Source organism: Hemibagrus wyckioides, linkage group LG16 (assembly GCF_019097595.1).
Source record: "Hemibagrus wyckioides isolate EC202008001 linkage group LG16, SWU_Hwy_1.0, whole genome shotgun sequence".
Classification (NCBI taxonomy): domain Eukaryota; kingdom Metazoa; phylum Chordata; class Actinopteri; order Siluriformes; family Bagridae; genus Hemibagrus; species Hemibagrus wyckioides.
Genome location: NC_080725.1, coordinates 13,202,688 through 13,222,432, shown reverse-complemented (window position 1 = coordinate 13,222,432; position 19,745 = coordinate 13,202,688). Strand labels below are relative to the sequence as shown.

The 19,745-nt window shown below is 39.0% G+C and overlaps 1 protein-coding gene across 1 annotated transcript; it reads left to right on the top strand.

Moving 5' to 3' along the window:
- The first annotated feature begins 1,489 nt into the window (after nucleotides 1–1,489).
- pcp4a (Purkinje cell protein 4a) lies at nucleotides 1,490–19,420 on the top strand. Its single transcript, XM_058411417.1, has 3 exons — nucleotides 1,490–1,624; nucleotides 18,123–18,174; nucleotides 18,726–19,420. Exons 1-3 carry the CDS (start codon nucleotides 1,505–1,507, stop codon nucleotides 18,857–18,859), a joined length of 306 nt encoding a protein of 101 aa, XP_058267400.1. The 5' UTR covers nucleotides 1,490–1,504; the 3' UTR covers nucleotides 18,860–19,420.
- Nucleotides 19,421–19,745: the final 325 nt, after the last annotated feature.

The following is a 19,745-nucleotide window of genomic DNA, read 5'->3' as shown; positions in this document are numbered from 1 at the left end:
GGTGCACGGGATAAACGTGAACTCCAGAGGCATCGTGGATTGCGCTAGTCCTTAAAAAGCATAAAATCGAGTATGTGCAAGGCTCAAGTCAAAGGTGGAATAGTTTTTGGTTTTTAATATACTTATTTCCATATCCCTGGGTTTTTAGTGGAGGACCTCCAAGTTTGTTCTTTTTTAAATTTCTATTTCTTGCCTTTAGTAAACAACGTATTCTCAAAATGCAAGGAATAAATGAGCATTCGAGAATGAGAATGCTGAGTCACTCCAGAGTTTGGAGAAGCGAGTATTGCTTTTAATTAAATTCAGCTGTTAGATAGTTTGGTGAAGAAAACCGCCTATGTAATTGATCAGACAAGACATCTCTCCCTGATGGCTTCAGTTCTGCCCTAAAGCTTTTTCAGCTAACAGTAAAGAAAGATCTTTCCAGCTGGAATTTTGGTGTCGTTTGAACTGCATATCAAAATACTTAGATTGTCACAAGATCTCTATAAAATTGTGACTGAATTCTACAACAGACATCAGTCATCACTACAGCCATCTCCTTATCTGATTATATGATGATTATATGATAATCTGATTATGTCATAAAAAGCCTCGGACGGTAGATCTGTGATTAGAGAAAACAAATCTGAACAGTTTACTTCATCAACCATCAAGATGTGCAGAAAATCAGACAGAATAAACACACACAGAAGCACAAACATTCTGCAAAGTGATCCTGAGGCAATGAGGATATTTGTTCATAAGCAAGTTTTGTTCACATTATGTCATCACCAAGTTTGGCGTCATCCTCTTATTGGTTCGTTTTAGATGAGCGTCTCAGGAGTGCTTGTATTCCTATGGAAATTTCTGGATTTTGATGCTAATTCATCCCATCTCCGATCTCATCTTCCAGTGGAAATCCATTTCAAACAAACCATGTTTCCAAAAACAGTTGTACTGCCATTTTTACACCATAGTAATTTCACTAGGTAGGAGGTGTGGCCTGAAGTACAAACCGAAAAGTTAACAGTGCATATTTTAGTTGATGGATTTTGGAGGGAGAAGCAGTACGCTGTGTTTATTTCAGCTTTAGTCGACTTGTTCCTTTAATGGGTGCCATGGCAGCAAAGTGTTGCCGAGAGACAGCTCCAGTGTCCTGGGTTTGATCCTGAGCTTGCGGTCATCTGTGTGAAGCTTCACACGTTCTGTTCATGAGTGGGTTCTTCAGTTTTCTTCCAAAATCATGCCAGTTGGTGTGCGTGTATTCCCATCTCACACACACTGTTCCCTGGATAGGCGTCTAATTCTTGAATGTAAATCCTTGCTATTTTTAGCACTGATTTGTTATTACACGTATAACTAGCTCTGCTTGTGGATAATTCTGCTTCTGTAAGATTATTCGTCTACTTATTATTATTATTTTTTTTCAATCACATTAAAAAAACCTGACTCCACACGCTGAATATGATTGGTTGAAAGCAAACCGTGATGCCCCTCCACGCGCGGGGGGCTTCCACTATAAATGCGGCGTTGGCGCGCGGCGTCGCGCGGACTCTACAGCTGCGTCACTGGTACCAAGGAAGCGCGCTCGCGGAATCGTCGTATCCCCCCATCTGTTCATCATCCTTTCAGCATGAGTGAGGTGAGATTTCCACATCTCAAGGAGCATTTACTTTAGTCATATTAATGCCGTGATGTAGCGCGTGACCATGCAACGATTTTTGAGTTACAAAAAATTCTTAGTGAAGTCAAATAAAAAATAAATCAAACAAAAGAGAGGGTGTTGGTGCAGCAGGTAACCCTTTTGCAGGTGTTTACAAGCGTAGCGCGTGCACTGTGATCATTTCGAATGCACAATTCATCATTTTAAAACCGAGCTCAAAATAGGCGGAATTCGACCGAATTAATCACCCACCTTTCATTTTCACGTCGTTGTTTATGCACTAAGTTTTTTTTTTTTGGCAGTTTCAGAGGTGGAGTTTGTAGGGGGGTTTGAAAAGATGTTGCACGTGCATTTCGAGGGGAATCAATCCCGCAAATTGTGAATTCGTGAGAGATGACATCGGGTCGTTGGAAAACTTGGAGAAGGAAAAGTGTAAGCAAATTTGCGCTACAGGGGGGTCACGTGATAACAGTGGCATTGATAAAATTATTTGTGATTAAAAAAAACAAACATTTACAATAATTCAAGAAACACGAGAATGAAATTTCATTGCGTTTCGACTGTCGTGTGTGCGCGCGCGCGTGCATTTTTATATCTCACTGAGGACCAAATGTTCCGAAAAGGTTAGGTTTATCTATCAGTTTGTCCTTGTATGGATATTGTCCTTTCCGTCTTTTTTTTGAAACCGAATAGAGCTGAACGGTTTTCTTTTACCTCCTGAGGTGAAGTTCAGCGTTAGATTTAGGAGCATCGTACCATTAATTAGCTGCATTTATAATTATTTGAGTGGAAGTTGGAGAAACTCGACACGATGGCTTCACATTTCTGTGAATCTCGGCTGACGGAGATGAATCGTTAGTTTAAAGGAAGGACACTTTAATTATGAAGGAAGAATTCACCAGAGGGGTTTAATATATTGCAAAGCACATTGCTGATGAAATATTCATCGTGCCACATCACTTTGTTTAAAAATAAGAATAAACAGTTGAAATGAGATTTAAGCCTGCAGTGATGCATCTGAAATGAAGCAGCATATAGATGCCGGTCGTCCAGGTGTGAATGACAAGCAGCATCATTAGTCAAATGATATGATAGGGAGGGAGAGAGAGATGTGGGGGTATGTTGAGCTGCTCAGTGGTGCAAACTGTAGAGAGAGGAGAACAAGCAATAATGACTCCACTATGCAGAAAAACAGCACATGTAGCAATCCAGGATTCATGGAGATGCACCAACTCACTACAGCTGTGCCATTTCTCCAGAGCTGAAGCACAAGGACACAAATATAATTTATTTAAAAAATCACACAATATAGTGGTAAGACACAATATAAAATACACAAATGGATTCCTTGGATTGCTTTGTTTTTAGAGGTAAAATAATGATGGTTGGTGATTCATGCTGATCTGAAGACTTTGTGATGCTCAACACAACTCTATAAATTATAATTCATTTCTAAAAAAAAAAAAAAGTCACCAAAACAGGTATTTAGGAAGAAAGATGGTTTATTTTCTTCCAGTCTACTACATTCTGTTTGCGTATGGTGAGGTTGCTGAGGCATTTTACCTCAGAAGATGTTTTTAGTGGTGGTTCAGTGGTTTACTTCAAATCCCAGAACTACCAGTGAGCCACTGGTGAGCTCTTGAGACAAACCTTCAACCTTCCAGTTGCTCCATAATTAGTTGTAATAAGAGGATATTACAGTTGACACCTGCTGTCGGCTTCTATCTAGTGAACTTTAACCCTGTTTCAGACCATCAGCTCATGTTGAGTGCTTTATAGAGCAGGTGTGTGTCTTGATATCATTAATATCTAATATCTAACTAATATCATTATCCAGGATTGCCAGATTTCAGCAAGCATCTAAAAAAACTTCCAACTATATCTTAAAAAAAACCAAGTCAAGCACTAGAGAAAGGAAGCCGAATGTTTTCTCACCTTTCTCATAATCTCTGTGGTGCACACCCAATGTACACACATTATCCACTCCATATCCCGTCTCCTGATTGTTGGTATTGTGTGTTAAGTCTTATAATGTAATAGAAATACATCAACACACTGCATTTACAATTTGTCCACAGTCATGTGTTAGACTTAATTCTAGCGATTTTTGTGAAACAATTCGCTAGCGGTGGCTGAGTATTTTTTAACAATTTTAACAATTTTTACAAATCTTGACCCTGGCAACCCGTCTGGTTCCTTTTGACTGAAAATGTGCAGCGAGTGAGTGTGCTGTATACGCTGCTTATGGACGCAGCAATGCAGTGCTTAAAATGCTTTGCTAGCAAACTCTAGATTGCCAGAGTGCCAGTGTTGGGCCCCTGAGGAGGGAGTTTTGCTGTTCTGCTCTGTCACTTTGGATAAAAGCATCTGCCTTGTGGAAGCCTCGTGAAGTTCACAGGGTTTACTTTGCTTTCTTTCCTGCAGTGTGCTTGCTCATTTTGAAAAAGCAACCTTGCTTACAAACTAAAAAATTCCAGAAGATGATCAACCAGACAATTGATGGAGCTGAACCTGAGATTAGGTTTAAAATCATATAATATTATGGCTCATTTTTGCCTCACCGCTACTGTACCGGACAGGAGACATGCAGGACACTGCACCCTGTGCAAACACTGGACGTAATCCAAGCTGACATGTAGCTATGGTGCATTATGGTCCCGCAGTCCTGTTGCTTCTGCATGAATGAAGAGGAGCTCCATGAGTATAGGAGCAGTATAGGAACCTAACAGCACCGTGACTCACAGAGCTGCTGTCTGTTTCGATGAACGCCGGAGAATTTGTGTCAGTTTGAGCGATAATTCAGTTCCTCATCTACCCTCACAGACTCTATCGAGCTGCTCGTCACTTCTTATATCCCTAATCAGCAGAAATCTGCTTCCTTCTCTACTGGAGAGACCGTACCAATTAGCAGAGAGCACGCTCCATCAGGATGAAAGACCATCACGTCACGACCGACTCTGAGTCTCTGGATGTTGCGAATCCTAATCAGCAGATTAAAACCGAGAGGAATTCAATCGTGGCTTAGAGAGGCAGCGTCTGACAGCACGGATGGAGCTGAAAGCAGAGAAACGGGGCTGGCTTGCGGAGAGTAAAAGAAGTCAATTAGTGCTAAACAGCGTGGGCTGAAAGAGCTTTTAATTTACTCAGTCGAAATAGGACAAGATATCGATATGATGGAAAATCTAAAAGAGCCGTAATATCAATAAGCCTTGAGGTTTTATCGATCCAGATTAAAGTTGTTTTGTTCGTGTTTTCCTAACAAAACTAACTGAAATAATCCTGCCAGATTTTGAAATGTCTAGAAAGTATGTTAGTGACATTTAGTGACAAACACTAAATGACAAAATGCTGAAAGAGCACCTTTTAAGATCTTCCAATAAAGAAGCTTGTCCACTGCAGCTACCACAGACACAACTCTTTCTCTGCTTAAAGGATGCCAATACTTTTGTCATAATCGTAGTGTTACGCATCACTGGAAGAAACTGTTCACACAGTGTTCAACAATCTAAACATATTTATATATAAAAATTGCAGTAATTTATCACCAGTTAGAAGAGTCTTTCTTTTTTCCTGTTTCTTTATCGTCTCAAACTGAAAGCAGTGATATTATGGTTTGGGTTGGAAGGAACAAAAATGATACAAAGGCTGGATGTGTGTTTAAAATGTGGATGTGTGTGTAAAATCCGTTCAGGTTTAGAGAAAAAGCAGAGTAAATTCTTTGGACTCATCTCGTCTGGGGTGTATCACCTCACATGGCAGAAGGAATTAGTTTTTAGTGAGTCATACTTCTCTCTCCTGTAAAATCTAAAATCCACCAGCAACGAGTGGAGATTTCTTTCAAACAGTCTTTACTATTAAAGCAGCTCCCTGAAACCCTGCTGAGAAGAAGAGGTACAGTACAACAAGAGAATGTGACGGATACCAGTAAAGACGAGATGTGAGGTGTGTGTATGTGTGTGTGATGATGGGGGAAGCCAGAGAGATGCAGGAGACAGTGGAAGAAGATAAAAGAACGTTGTCTTGTGGTTCTGGTCATCCTTCAGATGATGGTATCCGGAGGAGCCTTAAAACATTGGCAGATATTGTATCATTAGCTATGCTTGGATTAAGATAAAAATGGAGCAGCGCTTTCTGCTTCTCATCAAATTGAAACTGAAATGAAGGCTGAGTGAAAAGAATCTGCAGAAACCATGTAAGCAGGAGCATGTCATCTTCTTTTGAGAGATGTGAGAATAAGCGGTGTAATGAAATATCCCAGAAACAAGCAACTTGTCAGTCATTTGCTCGGTTTTGGGGTTTTTTTCCAGAGGGAATTGATTGCACTCCAGCATCATTTTTAACCTGTGTCCAGAATCTTCACCGCAGTAAAGGATATACACCAGCATTTTTAAACAGCTGTAGCATGTGTTATTACCACAGTCAGAAATAAAATAAATAAAGTGGAAAATTTTCATTAAAAAAAGCAATAGATCTGCACTACAGTGAGTTCGAATGGAAGTCTGAGGGCAGGTGTTGAACTCAATAATACTAATAATCTTGTTGAAATAAACGGCAGCCGCAGATTCCAGCACAAGAATTCCTAAATTTGTGGAAATTCCTGCCCAAAACTACAGCACAATTTTCTTGAGTTCCTGTGATTGTTACTGTAATCAGATTGCTCTGAACTCATTATCTATGTGAAATATAATGTTAATACACACCAAAACCATCAAAGTAACCGACTTTAACTCTTTTTTCCAGATCCTCAAAAATGGTTGTGTCCATGTTCAGTATTGAATGTCTTTGTCATGTCCCAATCTTCAGTGGTGCTTAATATGAAGCTCACATGAAAGTAGACACTCAGGAAAGAATTTGTAGTTTCTCTTTGTCAGAGTATCCCTTTAAGTGTCCAAGTATCCCTTTAAGTGTCAGAGTATCCATTTAAGTGTCAGAGTATTTCTTTAAATCCTTTTAAATATCAGATGATCCCTTTAAATCTCAGAGTACCCCTTTAAAACCCTTTAAGTGTCCAAGAATCCCTTTAAGTGTCTGAGTACCCCTTTAAAACACTTTAAGTGTCCAAGAATCCCTTTAAGTGTCTGAGTACTTCTTTAAATTCCTTTAAATGTCTGAGTATCCCTTTAAGTGTTTCAGTACTTCTTTAAATTCCTTTAAATATCAGAGTATCCCTTTAAATGTTCAGTACCTCTTAAAATCCCTTTAAGTGTCAGAGTATCCCTTTAATATCGTACCACTATTTATGATCCTGACTTCTGCAGAAGACATTCAGATTTATTTCACTTCTGTAAATTTAAGCAGCTGAATCCTTCGTAACCTCCTTATCACCAGTGTTTATCCTTGCTGACGTGAAAACACGTGGAAATATTTACATATGGCTTAAACACGCCCGCAATAGCTTCCCAACTTTCCGTAAAAGCGTGTGAGTTCTGTCGCTTGAGATAAAAATTTTCCGATGCTACTTAAAGCTTGGTTTATTCATTCAGCACCTTTTATGTAGAGTGTAGAGACTCAGGTGAAGGAAAAAAGAAGAAGAGGAGAGCCGGTGTTTCTCTGAAACAGAGATTAGCTTTCAGCTCTCAGCTAAAAAGCCCACAGAATCCGTTCAGCTTCATCAGGGTTGTTTCAGAGTTGTTGTTTTTTTTTGTAGTTGTTGTTTCTGTGTCTCTTGTGTTGCACTTTTTTTTAATTGACTTTGTGTGAATTTCCACCTGAACGCTCAGAGGTGAAGAGGACGAACAGGACACTGCAGCACTGCCCTCAACACTCTGCACTCAGCGCCTCCAAAACTGACAGTCCAGCATTTAGCCAGCTTCGCTCTGCTGACTCGCTCTGAGAACTGATAAACCTTTAAAAGCATAGCTTTTAGCTTAGCATTTTTTAAAGGATGGAGAAGATGACCTAGCAAAAATAAACTAATAAAGAAAAAGTATTTGTTGCAGCTAATATTTTACTCATAATTCAGCCCTATCATTTTCCCAAACTGGGTTTATTTGTTTCTTTGATTTAGGGAAGAGTTTGGGCTGAGTTAGGAAGAGTTAGGGCTGAACTGCTGTGATGATCTGTCTTGATCTGAGTCTTCTGGGAAGAATCAGAATTCAGAATTGCTGAAGCCATGAATCCTCCAGGAAGAGTAACGGTGTGCACGGACGTCTGAGCAATTCATTCAGTACGGTCTTTCTGAAGCGGTATTGAGGAAGAGACAGAGAGAGAGAGAGGCAGAGACTTGGTTCCTGAGCGTCAGTTCGATGAACTGGTCCATTACTTAAACTCTGCACTTTTTTATCTGTTCATGTAAAATCATTAATAGTGAATCTTATAACATGTCATTAGGATGTATTACTTAACTCCTTGAACCTCCAGGAGGGTCGAGGCTGATTTTCCTCTCTCATAAATACACACTTTTATTATGCTTTTCAAAAACAAAACAAAACAAGGACAAGAAATTGAACGAATATAAAAGTCACTAAGTAATCGTTTAGCAGCCACAACAACCGTAATAAGCTACTTGACAAAAATGGGTGAGAGTTTGGAGAGTTCGTCTACCTTCTGAAAATGTGAAGCCCAGATTTTAAAGGGACATCATGAGTGAGCATCAATACTCCCTAGTTTTTGAGGTACATTGTGGGTTATTTTTTAAGGGAGTGAACGCCCTAGAGAGAGAGTGTGACAGAGAAAGCCCTTAAAATGGCCGACTTGCTGATCAGCACCCTAGTAAACGGATTGAGACATGGCCCCAGAGTCAGATGCTCTCTCTCTCTCTATCAGTATGTGTTCCAGATAAAAGCCATCAGTCACATGCTATCAGGGATTTGATTTCTTTTTCCATCTTCAGCCTGCTTCCTTCCATTAATTCGCGCCATCTGTTAGGCTTCTAAACCACATCGTCACTTCGTCTTTACACGAACAGGAGGTCCGTGTTTTTTCTCGCTGTAGTCATCCGTGGCCTAGTTGAGCATCTCTGGTTTAAATTGTTAATAGACGTTGTGTGCAGCAGGGATCCCCTCTGGAGCGCACAAGCTGCCTGAAAACCCGAAATAGTGGCAGAAATGTGGTGCTGCAAGAACCACAAATTATTACTGTTTCAGATGAAAATGTTGGAACAAATTTTTTTCCCCCAAAAATAGAGACATTATTTTTGAAGATTTGCAACTTGATCTAACATTATTGGAATATTATAAAAAAATAAATAAATGAAATGGATATAATAAATAATACAAATATTTATAGATGTACTACAATGACTACTATTATTAATAAAAATAATTTTTTTTTTGGGTAGTTTTCATATGTTTTAATATTTAAATGTGTTAAACTGGCAAAAAAAAAGCTTCTTGAGCACATTTATTTCTCCAAAGATCATCTAAAAACTGCCTTCATAATCTTACATTTGCTTTATAAAAATCAAACTAAAAAATTGAAATTGGCTGCATGCGGGGAAATTTTACTTAGTAAACGGGTACAGCTGATCAATGAACACAAAATCTTCACTTTTGACTAGAAAATGTAAAAAATGCAAGTTTTTTAAATCTGCACTTAATTTACTTTAATTTAATTTAATACTCCATATTAAGAAACGCTAATCATTTACTGGTGGTGGAGAGTAAAAGATTTATCCGGTCTGGGACACTCAGAAGTGCTGTTAATAGATTTATGATGCTTAAGGTTAGCATTTAGAGAGAGTTAGACAGCAGGGGATGGTGTGTGTGTGTGTGTGTGTGTGTGTGTGTGTGTGTGTGATGGAGTAGCTGGAGGCCTGGAACGATGGCAGACGCTCGGGTTTATCATCAATCAGCCGAAGTTCTCTGTTATCTATGAACAGCATGTAGAACATAATTACAAAAGCTGGACGTTTTTTCCAGTGTTTTTTTTCTGGCTGCTTATCTGCACCAACAGAGTTTCAGGATTTCCATACAGGAAAAATAGCATCCGGGATATTTAATTAATTAATTATTTTTTTAATCTTATGTCCCTGTTGTGCTTTAAACATTTGTACTTCAGCTTGTATAATAATCGTAAAACTGTATAGTCTCCATCAGAATCAGTGGTGGTGTTAGAGGGACATATGGTGGAGATGGATTGTGAATGCACTTGGGTTCTTGGGAGGTTTCTTTCTGCTGTCACGAATTGGACTCCAACTCCGGGAAGAGCTCATTATTTTTTCCACAATTACTGACTCACATCAACACGATTTGTAACTTCTGTCTCTGTGTTTCTCTCTCTGTGTTTCTCTCTCTTTCTCTCTCTCTCTCTCTCTCTCTCTCTCTCTCTCACTCACTCACGCTCTCTATCTTTCTCTCTGTTTCTCTCTCTGTATTTTTTTAAATATTTTCTCTGCTTTGATTTTCCTGCCATTTGTTTTTTTAGCCCAAGAAACATGGGAAATATGTGTTTGTAAAACCAGGCCATGTCCTAACTATAGATTATACACAAAAATTTGGAGAGCAACTGATCTCTCTGTAAAATGTCCAGCCTGATAATCATTAAAAAAAACCCACAAAGAACAAGGACTGTGTCCCAAATCACGTCCTGCACACTTACACTACGCACTCTAGTGTATGAATGTTAGAAGGGCCTAGAATTCGAAGTACAAATATTTTTCTCATCCAGTCAGTGCCTGCTTGCCATGCCCACTTTCTCTACTTAAGTGTAGAATAGTGCAGAATTATGCAATTTGGGACAGTACCCACTCAATATTACCTTTTTTATTATTTTATTACCTTATATGTACATTATCATGATGCTATAGCCTGTTACTTTAAATCATGATTATCTGCAAAACTAGGTACGATTAAGCTAGCCAAAAAACCAAAAACCCCAAACAAACAGCACCTGATGTTCTTGCTTTCTAAAAGTTTGGCATGGAAACTGTGGCCAGGGCAACTGTGAGACGGACGAGTCATTTTTCTTCCAGCTAGTTTGCACTAGATTAAGTTGTTTGCTTAATGTCACATGCTGAAGGGTTGAATTTATGACCTACTGTATATTATGCTACATAAACAGCTGTTTATATCCATGAGGTGATATATTACCTCATCTGAGCTCTTTACAATCTCACGTACTCTCCTCACAGCTATAAACACAAGCAGAAAGGATCGTCAATTATGAGACCAAATTCAGGTATACCGTATTTTATGGTGTTTTAATAAACAAGGAGGAAAAATGTTATCATGTTAGAGTGTTGCTATAATCAGAGAAAAAATCAAAGGAAAACGTTGTACACTGAGGAAGCTCAAGATAAGTTACATATTGCTAGTGAAAATCCGTGCTAGTTTACAGATGGGCACTAATTATTGAGCATGTGCAGTGTGAGCAGTGGCTCTGTATCTCAAACATTCACAGTGCACATGCAAATTGCCTCCAAACCTCAGTGAATTACTGCTAACAATTTGTGTAATGCTAATTCTGCTTGTAGCTTTTATTTAATATGATTGAACATTAGCAGATTTGAGCCATTAGCAGCTGAATGGACGTTTTTTTGTTTTGGAGCTAAAAAGCTTGGCTTCTTATGCAGCACTGAAAGTGTCAGGCCATATAAAAGATGTATAATGGCTTGTTTTGGCTGCTGTCCTGTTTTTGCTCTGGCTCCATTTCTGAATTAGCAATAAAATGCTGGGTGATTGCTGGAGCTTGATGTGAATCTGATGATGGGGCTTTTCTCCTCCATCCACCGCTGATTTGTGCTGATGAAGGCTTCCCTCTGCACTCCTTGTTAACTTTAGTCGAACATGTCCTGCTGGTCTTTCCCACTCACAGATATAGCAAATTAATGCTCTTTTAACTGCAAACTTTTTTCTACAGAGTTGTTACAGTGGATCACATCACTGCCTAAGTGTTCTCAACAGCCAGTCACTGATCTTTAACAGCCAATCAATGAGCCCAGTTCAACAGCCAATCACTGATCCCCATTGTTTTAAACAGCCAATCACTGACCACCATTCTTCAACAGCCAATCACTGATCACTCTTGTTTTTAACAGCCAATCACTGATCACTGTTCATCAGCCGTTCACAGATCACCATTTTTTAACAGCCAATCACTGATCACAATTCTTATTAACAGCCAATCACTGATCACCATTCTTTAACAGCCAATCTCTGATCACCATTTTTCAACAGCCAATCACTGATCACCATTGTTTTTAACAGCCAATAACTAATCAGTGTTGTTTTTAACAGCCAATAACTGATTACCATTCTTCTCAACAGCCAATCACTGACCTCTATTGTTCATCCCACCCACACACTTTGTACACCTGTAACATGCTTTGAAATCACAAGGATGTACAGTATGTGATTAATCACCTAGTATGCAAATTAGCCCTTGATGTGACGTCTTCCAGAAACTTCCAGGGACTGTTAACATCGCAACATTAATTTAGCTCGGGATTTTTCTATTCTGTGATGGATGTTAATGAACTGAGTAGAGCAACCTAATGTGCGTTATGATCTATTCACTTCTAATGATCCCCCCAACACACACAAACACACACAATTTCATTTCTTCCTTTATTTTCACACAATAGCAGCTCTATTTGTCTCATGGTGCAGAGCTCTGAGCCATCTCTTGAGTCTCCACTGGTTGTTTCCTACTCACGTTCTCGTGCTGCGGCGTGGGCACTTGCCTCGTTCTGATTCGTGCCTTATCCTGCCAGTGGGATATACACCACACACTCACTCACACACACCCCTACCCCCCACACACACCCACGCACAGTTCTTCTTAATGTGCTGCTGCAGTCAGCTCTTTCTTCGTTCCTATTACATTAATGGTGCAGCTGCTTCTGTTACGTCAAGTGCTGTATAATCACATTTATGTCCAGGATCATTACGGTTACAGTGCCGTTGAATACCTACATTGCCAAAAAAAGCTTGTGTGTGTGTGTGTGTGTCCTCAATGGTTAATGGCTTCAATAAGCAGGATTGCATGGAGGCGAGTATCTTCTGCAGTGAAGAGATCTCCCTCCTCTGCAGAGAGCTGGGAGTTTCCCCTTATCCTAACATAAAGCTATGTGTGTGTTTGTTTGTGTGTGTGTGTGTGTCTGTGTGTGTGTGTGTGTCTGTGTGTGTGTGTGTGAGAGAGAGAGAGAGAGAGAGAGAGAGAAGGAAAGAAGGGGATTGCTGTGGAACTGCACAGGCTTGTGGAAATGGGTGTGTTTGTGTTACTCCAGCACATACAGATACACAATGTTACACGACAGTTTGTGAGAGTTACAGGAAATAATCAACTACACTCATCCATCCTGAAGACTTTTCCACACTAACAGACATACTGATGGTTCTAAAACACCGACAATGAAGATTCCTTCCAGAAAATCTTAAAATTCTAAAATTTTCTAAAATCTTTGGATTTTAGAAATTTCATAAAAATCTATATTAATAAATCTTCATCCACTGTAGCTGCAATGTTCTTTGTTAAGGAAATAAATTCTAATGATTAATAAATAATAATGCATAAAATTAATAAAGAAGGTGTCAATAACTTTAAAAAAGTCAGACTTGTTTATTAGTTATTACTTTTAAATATATGGTTCCTAGGTGCAAAAACATTGCATTAATGTATAGCATTTTATCCTGAAAACAGCTCCTGTACATATTATAGATGATTAATGTTCATGTTCAGGTTTCCTTTCAGCTGCTTTTCCCTCCAGAACACGCGTTTGTCTGTTTCCTGGTCCCTTTAGCATTCACTCAACATGTTTTAAGCACTTTCTGCATTGAAGAAGAGGAAGAAGAATGGTTTTCTCCTGCAGTGAAGAGAGAGAATCCCAATCGGCTGTCCTGCATGTGATGGTGGGGGGGGTTATGGTAGGAGAAAGTCGCCCTGATCCCCAGTGCCATATTACAGCATTCAGAAGAGCGACACGTTTCCCTCAGATGATAAAGGCTTCCTAATGCGGTGCAATATTGCTAGCTCTGGGGAGTGTGAACAGCGAAGTCTCTGTGACCACTCACAGATTCATTCTTTGCTACATTCTCATGCAAATGCAGTACTTAAAAAAATCTGGAAGCTGGAAGACAAAGATAGGATTGAAGCCAGGCCTGTTCGAGGCTCAAGAGAAAGAACAATGATGCTGAGATTTCCCCATGAGCCCGTTTCCATCTAATCCTCTCGTGTACTTTTTTTTCATTATGCATAGGGATGAGAACAGAGAGGATTCATGAGGTCCTGAAGCAGCCTTGCTCCAGTAGAAATAAACATGAGTACTTATTTATGATTTAAACCAAATACTGAATCGATTTTTTTGCAGCATGAAAGCTCATGTCCATCATCAGAGCTTCAGCTTAGTTGGAAGCGAATCAATTCCATGAATATTCATATAATTACTGCTTAAAATTAGCTAGCTAGCTCTCTGTGGGTTATTATATTATGTTAGCTACCAGTTTTTATGCTAGTCAATGTAAGTTTCTGGGATAAAACATTTCTCCAGTGGGTTAATGAATAATTTTGTATTTTGCCTCTGTTTCTGGGGATTTTCTTAAAATCTTTATCAGGTTCACCCCCAAGTTTATAAAGAAGTTAGCCTCGTTTGGCTACGTGTTTAAGCTAGCGTATATTAATCAGCAGCACTGGTATTAAATACCGTGTGAAAAATGTGAGCAAATGAAGCCAATTAAAGGCTCAATTAAACACGGCAACACGAAAAGTAACACTGAAACTCATTTGGTTTTTCTGCTGTTGCTCACATCTGCATTCAGGCTTGGGGCAGGGCCATATGTTTGTGTGCGAGTTCATTTCATGGCTCTAATACAGTCTAAAAATCAGAGGTAAGGCAGTTCCCTTTGAACTGGTATTAACCAGCTTGAGCGCATCAGCTGAAGGCGGCAACGTAGGTCTATATCCAACGCTACAGTCGTATAATCCATTACAGCGTATATTATACATTTTACTACACTCTAACTTTCCCACACGTTTTTTTTACCTCATGTCCTTATGTTGCTTTCATAAAGTGCTGTTTTTGTCACTAGCAGCCTAAAAAGCAGCCTACATTCACAAGGTTCTAGGTAGTTTCTGCTAGCTAATTATCCTAGATTGCTGACTGGATAAGATTCTTTACTGTCAGTAAAAGAAAGACAGAAAAGTTATAAATATATCTTCACTCACCTCAAAACATTTTTTTGTCCTTGATGCTTGTTTGAAAGCAGCTGTTCCTGTCTGTCATCATACACCATAGCATTTTGCATGCTGCTCCTGTGACATATTTTTTTGCCAGTTTATCAACTTACTTTAGCTTTGACCCTGAACTAGTGGCCCATTTTTTATATACCGGAGCTGAACAAAATAACTTGCTTTCCTGTTAGTTTCGGGGATCAAACTAAGAAACATGAAGCTGAATGTCTGGCCTGAACAGCTAGCAAGTTAGCTGCATGAGATTGGATAAGGCTAAGCGAGTGTTAGCTAGTTAACATTATTCACAGGAAAACTGATGACTAAAGAACATTCATAGGAAAAAAACCATAGTATTCCCTCATTCCTCTTGTGTAATCATTTATTCCTTCATTTATCTTACAAAACATGTTTGCTAACTAACTTTTTTTGGAGCTAGATAAACCAGTTTGATTGTTGCATGTGTGGGAGCTTTAGATATCTGGTTAGTGTTTGATTATTTATACGTAGATTATTCAGTAGACATAATGATGGCTAAGGGCTATTTTTTTAGCTGAGATTGTGGAGTTATATTAAGTGTTATTACATATTCTAGTCATTAATTAGCTACAGGACAATTGAGAGAGAGAGAGACTTTACCTTCTTTTCCTTTCTCCAGCTGCAGAGCATCAAAGCTGCACCGAAGTGTTTAAAATTCATTGAAAGTGTCGGATTAATTATTCAGGGCACGGCGAGCTGAACCGATGCGACAGCACTGTGTTCTTGATGTTTTCATTGCTTAGTGAATGAAACAGAAATAATAAAGTAGGTTTCAAGAGGCGCTGAAAAAAAGCGAAACATTTTTGATTTCTTCAGCAAAACTGCACCAGATTTGATCATAATAATAGATGATCACTGAGGCAACATTAGCTGTCAGTCAGGAAAATATCTGTTTGTTTGTATTGGAGAAGGTTTTTAATCATTACATGATGGAGCCAAGAATCTGAAAAATCAACAAATTAAAAAAACTTGGAGTCTCACAATTTTAGCATCATTTAGTTGTGTATACATGGTGTATTTTGGACCAGACTCAGTAAAATAAAGCTCAGCACAGAAGATTTCCAATTTTGGAAGCTCATAAACATTCGATGATTTTTTCTCTCTGTAAGAGTGGAACTGAGGGTGAATTTCCTTCTACTTGATTACACACAAGTTGATATTGATATACAGTAGAGTTTTATTTCATAACTACTCAAAAGGAAATTTTGATATTATTCAAGATCTCATTATTTTACAGTTTATTTGGGAAATTTTAGTGTTTAAGGGTTTGTTTACTTTCAGACAAAAAGGAAGTTAGCTCTAGTTTTGTAGGCTTTTCTTCTCAAACATAGCCAAAATATCCAACCTAAAGCCCACTATACATTTTATACACAATTTAATTTACCAGAGCAAACCAACTCTTTTAGTTAAACCCACAACCTTTGCTAATTCCTTATAAGCTTTCTTGTTTCTCTTCATGATCTCTATAAACGTTTAATGAGAGGTTGAATGATATAGGATAAAATGAATCCAATGTTTGAAGCTTTTTCATATTTTTGTCTCAACCAGTAACTAAAAAAAACAACAACTGGGAACCGCAGGAAAAAACCCTCATCAGTTCCTTCCCAGTATACTGATTGACATCAAATGAACTTATGTGAAAGGTGTAAAGTTCAGAGTCTCTTTTAAAGGAGTTTATAATAGTACAGTGGTACCTTGGTCCTCGACCACTCCTGTGTTAGAATTTTCGGTATTCAATTCGAATTTTCGAGTCAATTTGACCTCGGTGTACGAAAATATTTTCGGTGTACGACTCGACCGTCAGGAACACCGGTTCTTGTTTCATACAGGACTGCAACGAATATCAACATTTCGAACAAAATTCGAACGAATGTTAATGTGAACTGTATTTTCAACACAAATTTTTAGTTTTCAAAAATATTTTTCTGTGTTCGACCCGACCTGAAAAGAACTATTGTGACTGCACATAAGGGGTGATTCTAGGATTTTCATTTAAGAGGGGCTGAGCCCAGCCCCCAATGAGGGTATAATAGTAAAAAATAAAAAATAAATAAATAATTATATAAAATAAAGGACTAAGGATGGTAGGATGATAAACTTATTGCAGCATTCCACTGTATTGCATAGATGTGTATAACATTTGAGTACTGAACCAGCCAAATACGAGTCTTCCTGATCACATGCACACACACACACACACACACACACTTGTCCTCTGATCCTCACTCTATGACGACGGTCTACGGATTGAAGAACGCATTGAAAGACGAGGAGGAGCCGAAGTCTACCGCCGTTTTCATTTGAAATTTGAAGGGGACTGAGGTGATCATGAATTTGTGTACAGTTTATGGAGAATCGCAGAATTTTTAGGGGGGCTGAGTAGAAATGTTAGGGGGGCTAAAGCCCCCCTAAAAATGGCCTAGCGATTCCCATGCCACACACGCTGTCCATGCATACCCTGGTGTAGACAATAGATATAAGGCAGTTTACACATCATCTGTTCTGAAAGCATCATCTGTCAGTGCTTGTGTTATAACCCCACACTATTATTTGTGGTATAATTTCAGTAGCCATGTCTCTGAAATAGGGTAAATCAGGCATCAGTGTTGTGAGGTCAACCATCTAGTTGAAACAGATTAATTAGTTTTACATTATTTCCTATGGGGGAAAATAATTCAGTTTTATCAGTTTTAATTCAGAACCAAATCGATATTCAACCAGGCTTTTGGAACGAATTAAGGTTAAACACTGAGGTACCACTGTATTAGTTTTTGAGAATGTAAATCATCAGCGTGAAATGCATTTTCAGTTGCATGCATGTTTGTAGAACAGAACCAGAAGACACTCAGGAACTGAGTACGTGTGTAAAATGTACTGAAAATGTGTGATTAAAGTAGGTTTATGAGCTTTACTTGTGCCGACAGAGCAAGCAAAAGACATGTGGAGACGCTTGTGGAGGCATCCATGCTTTTATTCCAGTTAAAAAAAAAATCACCATTTAAAAGATACCACGAGGCCAGCATATGTTAATGAAAGCCAAAATTTGCTTTGGAGATATTAGTGTTTTGGCTGTTAAGCTAGTGTGATGTGATAGCATGATCCAGATCAGCCTTTTAGAGTTACAACTAGATTCTGTTTCCCCAGTACAACATTTTCACTTCACTTATTTGTTTCATCTTGAACTCATTTGTTAATTCAGTTCAAATACAGTTCAAGTCTTGGCGTGTAAATTTCTGTCACAAGACAAAACTTTTCAGAGTCACTCAGCTGCACTTGATCCATAACTTTGTGCACATTCCTGAGTTCAGACGTTTCTCCTTCTTTTGGGTTACAGAGACCAGGATCCGGAGCACCAACTGGACTCAGTAAGCCCTCAGGGGTTGAAGGTATGACACTTTTGATACTTCATTCAGCAGCTCATTCATTTAGAAGTCTCTGTGATGGATTTGGGAGCTGAAGAGCTGAAGAGCTGAGACTCTAAACATGGCGTGATCGATGGGGCGGTCCAGCATCTTATTTTTTGCAGTGGAACGCGTTGGACCGATCGCATCAGACGAGTCCCACGAGGCGTGTTGCGGAGCTTGAGCAGCTCTGATGTGCTCTCAGTGTTTGCTGATAAGATCTTGGCAGCGGAGCTCAGGCGTAATTCTACCTGAACTGCTCAGATGACTAGAGTTTATTGGATGGGAGTTTAAAAGCGTTTAAAACGTTCCACTCAGAGTCTAGTGTCCTTGAGCGATCATTACCACCTCCCAGATGTATTAAAAAGCATTTATTTACAGTATCAACCTAACAGCATGTGTTAGACACACTCCAGTATGTTATGTAAGGAACACGGTCAGGGCAGCTTGATGAACAGATCGATCACTTGTTGTTTAATAAATAAACGAATACAACCACTGCATAGAACTAACTTAAACACACACCCTCTCCACAGATGCATCCAAGAAGGACGTCCCTCCTGAGGACTTTGACATCGACATGGACGCCCCCGAGACGGAGAAAGCCGCCGTCGCCATCCAATCACACTTCAGAAAGTATCAGAAGAAGAAGCAAGACACGAAGCCGTAGGCCGAGCTGGATGAAAGCGGCTCAGAGCTGTTTGCATGTTTAATCAAGCGCACCGTCATGGACTCGAGGGTGGGGATTATGGTGGTGGTGATGGAGGGAAAAGGAAGTTGAAAAGATTCATCGTTTCATTCATCCATCCATCTGGAATGATAAGCCTGATCGTTTCAGATACGATTCCCTTGTCTGTCTGTCCATCTGTCTGTTTATGCTCTGTATTTTGTTTTCAATTCTTTCTTTTTAATGCTCGTCAGTGCTAAAAGAATATTTCACTCTGTAGTATGTTATCACTGTAAATCTACTCCCTATGACTACAGTGTTAATTGGAGGGAGAAATATCCAGATTCTGAGCAAATCAAATCAATCATGTTCCTTTTTATTTGACTGACTGAGCCACTGGTTACTCTATTTATATTATTTTTTTTGACATGCTTCATCACTGTGTCTTGTGCTTTAACCTTCATCGTAAAACTAGGAAGATTTTCATCATGTGCCATGTGCTACACTATACTTTCCACCCAACACTTTGAAATGATATACTGCAAATAAATATTTAAGAACAGAGCAGACGGTTGCCATGATGTGCATTTTTGTTGTCTTTTCTTTTTTTTTCTCCCTTTAGTGCCATGTTGATCCTTCATCATCTTCAGAGTGTTTTCTACTGAGCTTGTGGCAAACTTCTGCCTCTGTATCGATTAGGTTTAACCTAATCATTTTTAAAGCCAGTGTAAGTAATGGAGAGCCATCAAGGCAGAGACAGTTTGGTGATCAGCTTCTACCGTAAAGTGATCATCATAATAGAATTTCTGTCATCACTTGTAAAAGACAAATCCCAGTCCTTTCCTGCTGAGATCTTACACATAAATGATGATTAATAATATACAGTGTG